The 11,686-nt window shown below is 34.9% G+C and overlaps 1 protein-coding gene across 3 annotated transcripts in view; it reads right to left on the bottom strand.

The window, feature by feature from the left end:
* Window positions 1-495: 495 nt before the first annotated feature.
* Window positions 496-11,686, bottom strand: part of LOC142347994 (zinc metalloproteinase-disintegrin-like) — a 33,825-nt gene continuing 22,634 nt past the window's right edge. For all 3 annotated transcript variants that reach the window (XM_075399161.1, XM_075399168.1, XM_075399176.1), the window contains one exon: window positions 496-969. In XM_075399161.1, coding sequence (XP_075255276.1) covers window positions 714-969 — 256 coding nt within the window. In that variant the 3' untranslated portion in view covers window positions 496-713. The remainder of the gene's footprint in view (window positions 970-11,686) is intronic.

Genomic DNA, 11,686 nt, shown 5'->3' with positions numbered 1-11,686 from the left:
CACCGCATTTCTTACAAAAATTCACCACCAAATTCACCGCATTTCTTACAAAAATTCACCGCATAGACTATTATGGCAAAATAATGTAAGAAATGCGGTGAATGCGGTGAATGCGGTGAAAAAAAATAATTCACCGCTTTCTCTCAAGCGGTGAATTATTTTTTCTCACCGCTAGATGCGGTGAAAAAAAATAATTCACCACATTTCACCGCATTTCTTACAAAAATTCACCGCATATGGTTTCCAAAGTTTACTCAATCTGATTTAAATTCACAAGAATTAACAAACAAGTAAGTGACAGTTGGCGCAGTGGAATAAGCATTGGAAGGCATGCAGGAGGTCAGAGGTTCGAACCCGTGTAGGGACGATTCTTTTTTGTAAGAATACTGAGAACGCGGTGAAAAAAAATAATTCACCGCGATTCACCGCATTCACCGCAAAAAGATGTAAGAAATACGCGGTGAAAATTATTTTTTTCACCGCATTTCACCGCATTTCTTACAAAAATTCACCACCAAACCTCGACCCGGGAAAGATATGACTAAATTTATATAGGGATGAAGTTCATTATATACAACGTACGGTACATGCAAATTTAAAAATCCATGCATAATCCTATAGTCTTTTCCACGCCATCTGATTCGGGTCCCACCCGAATGGTCTGATAAGAGCGGTCTTGGGTCGCACAACTAAAACTGGGTATAATGATAACTCTAATTGAAGTGTTTAATGTTCTTCTTCGGCTTGCATTTCCCATTCATACAAAATTTGTCCGATCCTTCAGGGTTGCAGGGGGTACCGTTCTTAGTATAGGATAAATCGACGCCTTCACTTGTCATGATAGAGGACACAGAGTAGCACTTGTGGTGTTCAATGTCAAAAGGGTACAAGGTGATTTCTTCTGCTGTTCGTATTTGAATTAATGGCTCCGGATCAGTGCTGTTCAGAGAGCAGAACAGTTTACCGCATCTGAAATATTAAAAAATATAAAAAAATCTTGCCAGCTCACATAGGTTTCGTAAATTGAACTGCTGGAATCTATTAAAAAAATTTGTGAGGTAATTAAGTGAGGATTAGAGGTAGTTGAAAACTCAAGTATTAATATATCCCGGGTCGAGGTTTGGCGGTGAATTTTCGTAAGAAATGTGGTGAAAATTTCTTACCAAAATTCACCCCAAAAATCGACGCTGGATAGAAAAGTATTTGGCAAATGTTGGGTAAATGTGTTCTAAATAAACATAGTAGGGAGTCTGCTCTAGCTGGTAATGCAATAGCTTTGAAAAACACCGATGACTCTGAAAATTGGGACTTTTTTATTTTTTCAAGAGCTTAATAGAAAAGTTTTTCAAAATACTTATCCAAACACTTACTCAAAATTAGGCAATAGTGTGGAGTAATAGGGGGTAAAACGCTGCAAGAGTAGGGGTACGGGGGACCAATACCTCTTCACTTTTACATCTTTCTACCCACCCTTGGTAGCTCCACTATTAAATCGTTATAACTCAATAGTGACAGACTGACAGCCTGAAATCACAACCTCTGTCCCTTGAGCCAGACCGCTTTAGCTTTCAGACCCCCGAAGCTTACCCAATACTAACCATACAATGTAAATGAAAAAACACTTTATCCCCCCACTCTTACACCAATTTACCCCTAAAACTAACCCCTATTCTTAGATCGTTTTGGGGGTAGTCTTGCAGGTAAAGTCTAAACACCCCCCATTACCAACTTATCTTACATCATCCTTAACCCTTACTCTATATCTAAAGATTCCTCCTTACTCCCCATTAAACCCTTCTCCCCCCATTGTTTCACCTCCCTAAAGTTACCCCCATAGTCTTACATCTTTTTTGATGGTAAATTTTTGGGTGGTAAAATCAAACAACTCTCCCCTACTCACCATTACTCTCGTTATATTATATCATTTTACCCCCTTAAAGTTATATCCTATCATATATTTTCTAAGAGTTAGTTTTGGGAGATTAAAATAACGAATTCCTCTTACTCCCATTAAACCCTAATTTTACATAGTTTTACCTCTCGATCCTGAAATTACCCCCTATTCTTAAATTTTTTGGTGGTTTTGGTAATTGTTGGGGGGGTAAAATATAAAAGCTTTCCCAATAACCCACAATTACGCCCCATTACTCCCATTACCCCCTAACCTTACATCAATTTACGATGCTTAAATGACACCCTATATCTACATCATTTTGGGGGTATTTATAGGGGTTGTTAACTAAATTCCCCCATTACCCCACACTACCACTCTAATCTTACAACGTTTAACCGCCCTAAAATTACTCCTTAATTGTACATCTTTTTGGGAGTTAACTTTGGGGGTTAATGTCTAAAAATTCCACCTTACTCCCCACTACCTCCTTTATCTAACATCGTTTTACCCCCATAAAAATATCACCAAATCTTACATCTTTTTGAAGTTTAGTATTTGGGGTAAAATCTAAAAATCACACCCTTACTTCCCATTATCCCACTAATCCTACATCGTTTGACCCCTCTAAAATTAACTACGAATATTACATCCTTTTGGCGGTAATTTTTGGTGGGTAAAAGATAAAAATTCCCCGCATTAACCCCCTTACCCCCCTTACCAACCCCTGAAATTATCCGCGAAACTTACATCTTTGGGGGGACGGGGGTTAATTTTGAGGGGATGAAGTCTGAAAATCCCCCCACTAACCCAAGAACCCCCCTAATCTTATACATCAAGCAACCTCCAATAAACAGTTAACCCAGCTCTTTCATCAGTTTGGAGGGTAATCAGGGTGTATTTTTTACACGATTGTCGCTAATGATACACTTAAATAGAAAAAGATTGCTACCTAAACAAAATGTTTTTAACTGACAAATGGCAGTCATCAGGAAAATAAATACGCGATCTTGTGTAGCAACCTTTCTAATAATGAAAAGAGAAGCATAAATTTGTTTTTGAAAATCGCATATGCAAAATATCAAAAAAATGAACAACTGTTGAGAACTCTTATACTGAAATAATGGGTAAGTTAAGCGAAAATATTTGTTTTTACGGTTGACCAAAATACAAAAATCAGGCGGTTCGCTGGGAAAACGACACTCATATTGTAGTATAACCAGCTTGGAACCTATTTAGCTAAGTTTTGATTTACATCTGGACTATTTGCATTAAAGAAGTTTTCAAATAATAAAAACAGATGCGCAGAATTGATGTTGAATAATTGTTGTTAATTCATTCACAAAACTGTAAAAGTTTAATACTGCACTGGTTGATCTTCCATTTTTATATTGTACGATAGTGCAAGTTTTTCTAAAAGGACCTTATGATGCAGGAGGTTATCATGATCGTGCAAAATAGACTTCCCCAGTCAAAACCCGATGATTATCTTGGAAAATTTTGCATAAAGATGACTATTGCAAGGTAAATGGATACATTTCTTGAGTCGTGCAAAAAAACCAAAGACCTTCAGACATGGGTGTATAAAATCCCAAATCAACGATATATGTCTAACAAATTATTGTTTTGAAATTTGTGGATATGGAGGAGCACCTAAAAAACTGGAGATTTGTGGTCATGTGAATACAATAAAATCTTTTTCCGAAAACGTTGGTTCATTTTTTGCGTGTCTTTGCAAATGAACAAAAATTTGTCTAAAATTCCAACAATATGAAAAAAATTTAAGTTTCAACTCAAAGCTACTTCAGAAGAGTTTTCTAGCGCCTTGAGCCCGCTGACTGCTATTCTCGGTGACAGATGGAGCACCCTTATTGTTAAAAAAAGTGATGACAATACCAACTACCAAAAAAATGACTGTCTCTATTTTTATTGTTAGAAATTCCAACTATATGAAAAAAAAATTAAGTTTCAACTCACAAAACAGTTTTTTAGCAAGTTGAGCCCAATCATTGCTATTCTCTGTGACCAATGGAGCACCCATAAGGTTAAAAAAGTGATGACAATACCAGTTACCAAAAAAATTGACTCACTTTTTTGATTTCCAAAAAAAGTTGTTTCTAAATGACAAAAAGGAAGCTCGATAAAGTTTTCAAAGATTTGCAATATCTGGACAGTGTAAACAAATTTTGAAGGAGCTTCTCGAGAGTCTGAAACGTCGTTACACCATGAAGCAATTGATATTACGGTATCAATGTCTTAGTGCAACTCAAAAAAAAATTTTAACTCTGTTTTGAGAGCAAAGCCGTTCATCAATTTTACATGTCAAGGATGTTGAAAATACAACCAAGAAAAATTCAAAACACAACTCTGCTGTGTGCACATCAAGGCTTCATTCGGTTATTTCTTTTTTTTTAAATATTGTATGAAACAGGAGTTTGACTGCTGGTTTGGAAACGACCTTATTTTGTATTCGGTAATGGTTGCTGACAACAGAGCTGTCCTTTTAGACGATTTTATTTGTTTTTCGTTTCTTAACCAACTTTTTTGCATTGATTTTGTTGATGCATTCATCGCAAGCCTCCTGCAAATTGGTGCTAATCAATATGACATTTTTTGTTGGCTCCAATTTTGCATGTTCGTTATTGTAAACTACATTGCTAGTATTTACACCAAGAATTTACGATTCGATTAAAATTTACAAATTTACGCTGACAATTTTATGAATTTAATCACGGTTTTGTTAATTTAACGTAATTACTCTAGGAATTAACGATACGATCAAAATTTACAAATTTACATTGACAATTTTATGAATTTAATCAAGGTTTTGTTAATTTAACGTAATTACACCAGGAATTAACAATACGATTAAAATTTACAAATTAACGTTGACAGTTTTATGAATTTAGTCAAGATTTTAATGATTTCTTTGAACGCTCATTGTTTCATATTACATACTTTGCTTTCAGCTTTCTTATTATGACAGTTTGATCTACAAGGTAATTTGTCTAGCCATGATTCAACAGATGCTTGAAAACTCAGGCAAAGAAATTTGAGAATAGAGTTCTTACCCGGAGTTTTCTTGCAGTTAATTTCAGCAATGAATAAGCATCTTTTCATCATGTGTTTTAGTCTTACAAGAGTTTTGATCATGACATATTTTACAAATATCACAGATAATTCATAGCTTCTATCTGCCAATTCTATGCCTAGGATGGATAATCAACTGGAGTGAGCATTCGCAGGATGAGTTATATCCGTAGGTTAGTCTGCGCAGGACGAGTTGTAAACGGAGGTTCGCATGCGAAGAATGAGTTATAAACGGAGGTTTGCATGCGAAGGATAAGTTATACACGCAGGTTTGTATGCGAAGGATGAATTATACACGCAATTTGTCTGAAATTCCAACAATATGCAGAAAAAATTAAGTTTCAACTCACAGAACAGTTTTTTAGCAAGTTGAGCCCAATCACTGCTATTCGCTGTGACCAATGGAGCACCCATAATGTTAAAAAAGTGATGACAATACAAGCTACCAAAAAAATTGACTCACTTTTTTGATTTCCAAAAAAAGTTTTTTCTAAATGACAAAAGGAAGCTCGATAAACTTTCAAAGATTTGCAATATCTGGACAGTGTGAACAAATTTTGAAAGTGCTTCTCGAGAGACTGAAATGTCGTTATTCCGTGAAGCAATTAATATTACGGTATCAATGTCTTAGTGCAACTCAAAAAAAAATTAACTCTTTTATGAGAGCAAAGCCGTGCAGTAGTTTTACATGTCAAGGATGTTGAGAATACAACCAAGAAAAATTCAAAACGCAACTCTGCTGTGTGCACATCAAGGCTTCATTCGGTTATTTCTTTTTTTTTAAATATTGTATGAAACAGGAGTTTGACTGCTGGTTTGGAAACGACCTTATTTTGTATTCCGTAATGGTTGCTGACAACAGAGCTGTCCTTTTAGACGATTTTATTTGTTCTTCGTTTCTTAACCAACTTTTTTGCATTGATTTTGTTGATGCATTCATCGCAAGCCTCCTGCAAATTGGTGCTAATCAATATGACATTTTTTGTTGGCTCCAATTTTGCATGTTCGTTATTGTAAACTACATTGCTAGTATTTACACCAAGAATTTACGATTCGATTAAAATTTACAAATTTACGCTGACAATTTTATGAATTTAATCACGGTTTTGTTAATTTAACGTAATTACTCTAGGAATTAACGATACGATCAAAATTTACAAATTTACATTGACAATTTTATGAATTTAATCAAGGTTTTGTTAATTTAACGTAATTACACCAGGAATTAACAATACGATTAAAATTTACAAATTAACGTTGACAGTTTTATGAATTTAGTCAAGATTTTAATGATTTCTTTGAACGCTCATTGTTTCATATTACATACTTTGCTTTCAGCTTTCTTATTATGACAGTTTGATCTACAAGGTAATTTGTCTAGCCATGATTCAACAGATGCTTGAAAACTCAGGCAAAGAAATTTGAGAATAGAGTTCTTACCCGGAGTTTTCTTGCAGTTAATTTCAGCAATGAATAAGCATCTTTTCATCATGTGTTTTAGTCTTACAAGAGTTTTGATCATGACATATTTTACAAATATCACAGATAATTCATAGCTTCTATCTGCCAATTCTATGCCTAGGATGGATAATCAACTGGAGTGAGCATTCGCAGGATGAGTTATATCCGTAGGTTAGTCTGCGCAGGACGAGTTGTAAACGGAGGTTCGCATGCGAAGAATGAGTTATAAACGGAGGTTTGCATGCGAAGGATAAGTTATACACGCAGGTTTGTATGCGAAGGATGAATTATACACGCAATTTGTCTGAAATTCCAACAATATGCAGAAAAAATTAAGTTTCAACTCACAGAACAGTTTTTTAGCAAGTTGAGCCCAATCACTGCTATTCGCTGTGACCAATGGAGCACCCATAATGTTAAAAAAGTGATGACAATACAAGCTACCAAAAAAATTGACTCACTTTTTTGATTTCCAAAAAAAGTTTTTTCTAAATGACAAAAGGAAGCTCGATAAACTTTCAAAGATTTGCAATATCTGGACAGTGTGAACAAATTTTGAAAGTGCTTCTCGAGAGACTGAAATGTCGTTATTCCGTGAAGCAATTAATATTACGGTATCAATGTCTTAGTGCAACTCAAAAAAAAATTAACTCTTTTATGAGAGCAAAGCCGTGCAGTAGTTTTACATGTCAAGGATGTTGAGAATACAACCAAGAAAAATTCAAAACGCAACTCTGCTGTGTGCACATCAAGGCTTCATTCGGTTATTTCTTTTTTTTTAAATATTGTATGAAACAGGAGTTTGACTGCTGGTTTGGAAACGACCTTATTTTGTATTCCGTAATGGTTGCTGACAACAGAGCTGTCCTTTTAGACGATTTTATTTGTTCTTCGTTTCTTAACCAACTTTTTTGCATTGATTTTGTTGATGCATTCATCGCAAGCCTCCTGCAAATTGGTGCTAATCAATATGACATTTTTTGTTGGCTCCAAGTTCGTATGTTTGTTATTATAAACTACATTGCTAGTATTTACACCAAGTTTGCAAATTTACGTTGACAATTAAATAAATTTAATCAAGGTTTTGTTAATTTAACGTAATTACACCAGGAAATACGATACGATTAAAATTTACAAATTTACGTTGACAATTTTATGAATTTGGTCAAGATTTTAATGATTTCATTGGACGCTCATTGTTTCATATTACATACTTTGCTTTCAGCTTTCTTATTATGACAGTTTGATCTACAAGGTAATTTATCTAGCCATGATTCAACAGATGCTTGAAAACTCAGGCAAAGAAATTTGAGAATAGAGTTCTTACCCGGAGTTTCCTTGCAGTTCATTCAGCAATGAATAAGCATCTTTTCATCATGTGTTTTTGTCCTACAAGAGGTTGATCACGGCATATTTTACACATATGACAGATAATTCACAGCTTTGATCTGCCAATTCTATGCCTAGCATGGATAATCAACTGGAGTGAGCATTCGCAGGATGAGTTATAACCGTTGGTTAGTCTTCGCAGGATGAGTTGTAAACTGAGGTTTGAATGCGCAGGATGAATCATACACGCAGGTTAGTATGCGAAGGATGAATTATACACGCAATTTGTCTGAAATTCCAACAATATGCAAAAAAAAATTAAGTTTCATCTCACAGAACAGTTTTTTAGCAAGTTGAGCCAATCACTGCTATTCTCTGTGACAAATGAAGCACCCATAATGTTAAAAAAGTGATGACAATACCAGCTACCAAAAAAATTGACTCACTTTTTTGATTTCCAAAAGAGTTGTTTCTAAACGACAAAAGGAAGCTCGATAAAGTTTTCAAAGATTTGCAATATCTGGACTGTGTGAACAAATTTTGAAAGTGCTTCTCGAGAGACTGAAATGTCGTTATTCCGTGAAACAATTAATATTACGGTATCAATGTTTACGGTATCAATAATAAGCAATTGTTATTAAGCTATCAATCAAAAAAATTTAACTCTGTTTTGAGAGCAAAGCCGTTCATCAATTTTACATGTCAAGGATGTTGAAAATACAACCAAGAAAAATTCAAAACGCAACTGTGCTGTGTGCACATCAAGGCTTCATTCGGTTATTTTTTTTTAAATATTGTAAGAAACAGGAGTTTGACTGGTTGTTTGGAAACTACCTTATTTTGTATTCGGTAATGGTTGCTGACAAAAGAGCTGTCCGTTTGGACAATTTTGTTTGTTCTTAGTTTCTTAACAAACTTTTTTGCATTGATTTTGTTGATGCATTCATCGCAAGCCTCCTGCAAATTGGTGCTAATCAATATGCCATTTTTTGTTGGCTCCAATTTCGTTATTGTAAACTACGTTGCTAGTATTTACACCAAGAATTTACGATTCGATTAAAATTTACAAATTTACGCTGACAATTTTATGAATTTAATCACGGTTTTGTTAATTTAACGTAATTACACTAGGAATTAACGATACCATCAAAATTTACAAATTTACGTTGACAATTTTATGAATTTAATCAAGGTTTTGATAATTTCTTAGGACGCTCATTGTTCCATATTACATACTTTGCTTTCAGCTTTCATATTATGAAGATAGTTTGATCTACAAGGTAATTTATCTAGCCATGATTCAACAGATGCTTGAAAACTCAGGCAAAGAAACTTGAGAAAAGAGTTCTTACCCGGAGTTTTCTTGCAGTTCATTCAGCAATGAATAAGCATCTTTTCATCATATGCTTTTGTCTTACAAGAGTTCTGATCATGACATTTTTTACACATATCAAAGAAAACTCTTTTATCTCTAAAGTAGCTTTTATCTGCCAATTTTATGCCTAGGATGGATAATCAAGTGGAGTTAGCTTTCGCAGGATGAGTTATAACCGTAGGTTAGTCTGCGCAGGATGAGTTATAAACTGAGGTTTGAATGCGCAGGATGAATTATACACGCAGGTTAGTATGCGCAGGACCAGTTGTAAACGAAGGTTTGCATGCGAAGGATCAGTTATAAACGGAGGTTTGAATGCGAAGGATGAGTTATCCACGCAGGTTTGTATGCGAAGGATGAGTTATACACGCTGGTTTGCATGCGAAAAATGAATCACACACGCAGGCTCGCATGAAAAAGAGGTTGTAAGCGTAGGATGAATACAGTGGTTAAAATTAAAGGCGAGAATTATTTCCTCAAGTACTTCAAAACAAAGACAAGTCTGCTTATAATACTTATACTATAACATTATATTACAAATGCAAAACACATGGTAAAGAATAAACAGATTATATTATATTTCCACTTCCGATCAATCAATGGCACATGCATTTGGGGTTGAAAATAACGCAAATTAAAAAATAAAAGAGACGCAAAATGATTAATTTATAACATCAATTTATAGCATTTATAATATCAAATGTAGCATTTATAAAATCAAATGTAGCAAAAATAACATCAAACAAACGCAAATTTTATGGAAGATTTTATGAGGACTCAATCAATTAACATGTCACATGTTTTTGTGGTGATTGCAAATTATGCAAAAAAAGGGGTTTATTCTGTCATTTTACCCCCCCATCCCCCCCAAGTTTCTTTTATTTCCATGTTGCAAAGAATGAAATGTTATATAGCACGGTATTCTTGCTTTCACCGGCTTTTAATTTATACTTGCACGTTTTTGAAAAAAAACGGTTGGAGAGAAACTGAAAGAGTTGCAAGGAGAAAGTGCAGAAAATGAAAAAAAAAATCTAGATTTTTTTTCTTTTTCAATTCAAATATTCTATCTGATCGAGCAAAAAAAATTGAAACGCAGTCTAGGGTTTTGAACAATCGCTTTCAAATCAGGTTTAGGGGTTTTTCAAAAAAAGGTTGGGTGCAAAAGAGACTGGAAAGTGTTGAAAAGAGGGGGAAAAATGCAAAATCTTTTTTTTCAATTTGATCGAATTTTTCTATGTGACGCAGCAAAAAATCGACCCCCATTCTAGGTTTTCGAACTCTTCCGTTCACCTGCTTTCAAACTAAGCAATTTTTGAATGGAAATTGGTTGGGTACAAGAAACTTTTTCATTTTCCTTTGAATTTTACTATCTGACGCAGCGAAAAATCGACCCCCCCCCCCAACCTGGGTTTTCGAACTCTCAAACTCACCGGTTTTCAAATTATATGAGCGATTTTTCGATGTAAATTGGTCGGGTGAAAGAGAAACTGGAAAGTTTTGAGAAAGAAAAGCAAAAATCCTACTCCTTCATTTTCAATTGAATTTTTTTTATCTGACGCAGCAAAAAATCGACCCCCAACCAAGATTTTTGAACCCTTCAGTTCTCCTGCTTTCAAACTATTAACACATTTATGATGATAAAACATATTTGGGCTCTTTGAATAGTTTCGAACACTGACATACGAGTAACAAAGTAAGAAGTAAGAAAGATAAAATTACAAGTGGAAGGAAACGTTTGGAAAAAAGCTCGCTTGATAACAAAACACATTTATGAGGATAAAACTAAGTTGGACATTTCCAAAAGCTGCGAACATTGACAGACGAGTAACAAAGTAAGAAGTAAGAAGGATAAAACTAGTTAGGTATTTCCAATAGTTTAATAGTTTGGGGTTCAAAGTAACACTGACGAAGTATCTGAGTAACACAGACGAGTAACACAGACGAGTAACACGGACAAGTAACATAAAGTAGGAAGTAACAATAAAAACTAAAACAAGGTATCAGACAAACTATAACAAATTACAACGCCCAGAAATTGGACACATCCGACCTTGGCATTTCAATTGGTATTTCAAGTACTCTCTTCTTGCGAGATCTCGGCGTGTGGCAAGTGCACGAATCCGACATTGGCATTTCAATTATTCTATTCTTAGTAGATCTCGCCATGTGGCAACTGGATGAGTCTGACATTGGCTTTTCAATTACACTGTTTTTGTGTGCTCTCCTCATGTTTAATACCAAAGGAGTGAATGGCAGTAAAATTACAAAACTTGCACTTTTAGTCGAACCACGCTCTTATCATGAATCTTCGCCAAATGGCGGTTAGTCATATATTTGGAGTTATAATCATAATCATAGTGACTGCACAAGAATACCATCTTCTTGAAAGCCGAACTTCTAGTACTAGCCACCCTTCTTTTCCTGTTCACCTTGTTTTTCAATGGCATAATCGTTTTAATAACCACAGTTCCATGACACGTCTTCGTTTTGTGATCAATGGTGCTCAGCAATAAAGTGACTTCACAGGTTATGATTGTCCC

This window comes from Convolutriloba macropyga, chromosome 1 (assembly GCF_964194025.1).
Source record: "Convolutriloba macropyga chromosome 1, txConMacr16.3, whole genome shotgun sequence".
In the NCBI taxonomy this organism is placed as follows: domain Eukaryota; kingdom Metazoa; phylum Xenacoelomorpha; order Acoela; family Convolutidae; genus Convolutriloba; species Convolutriloba macropyga.
Note: the sequence above shows the minus strand (reverse complement) of the source record. Positions and strands in the feature narration are given on the sequence as shown.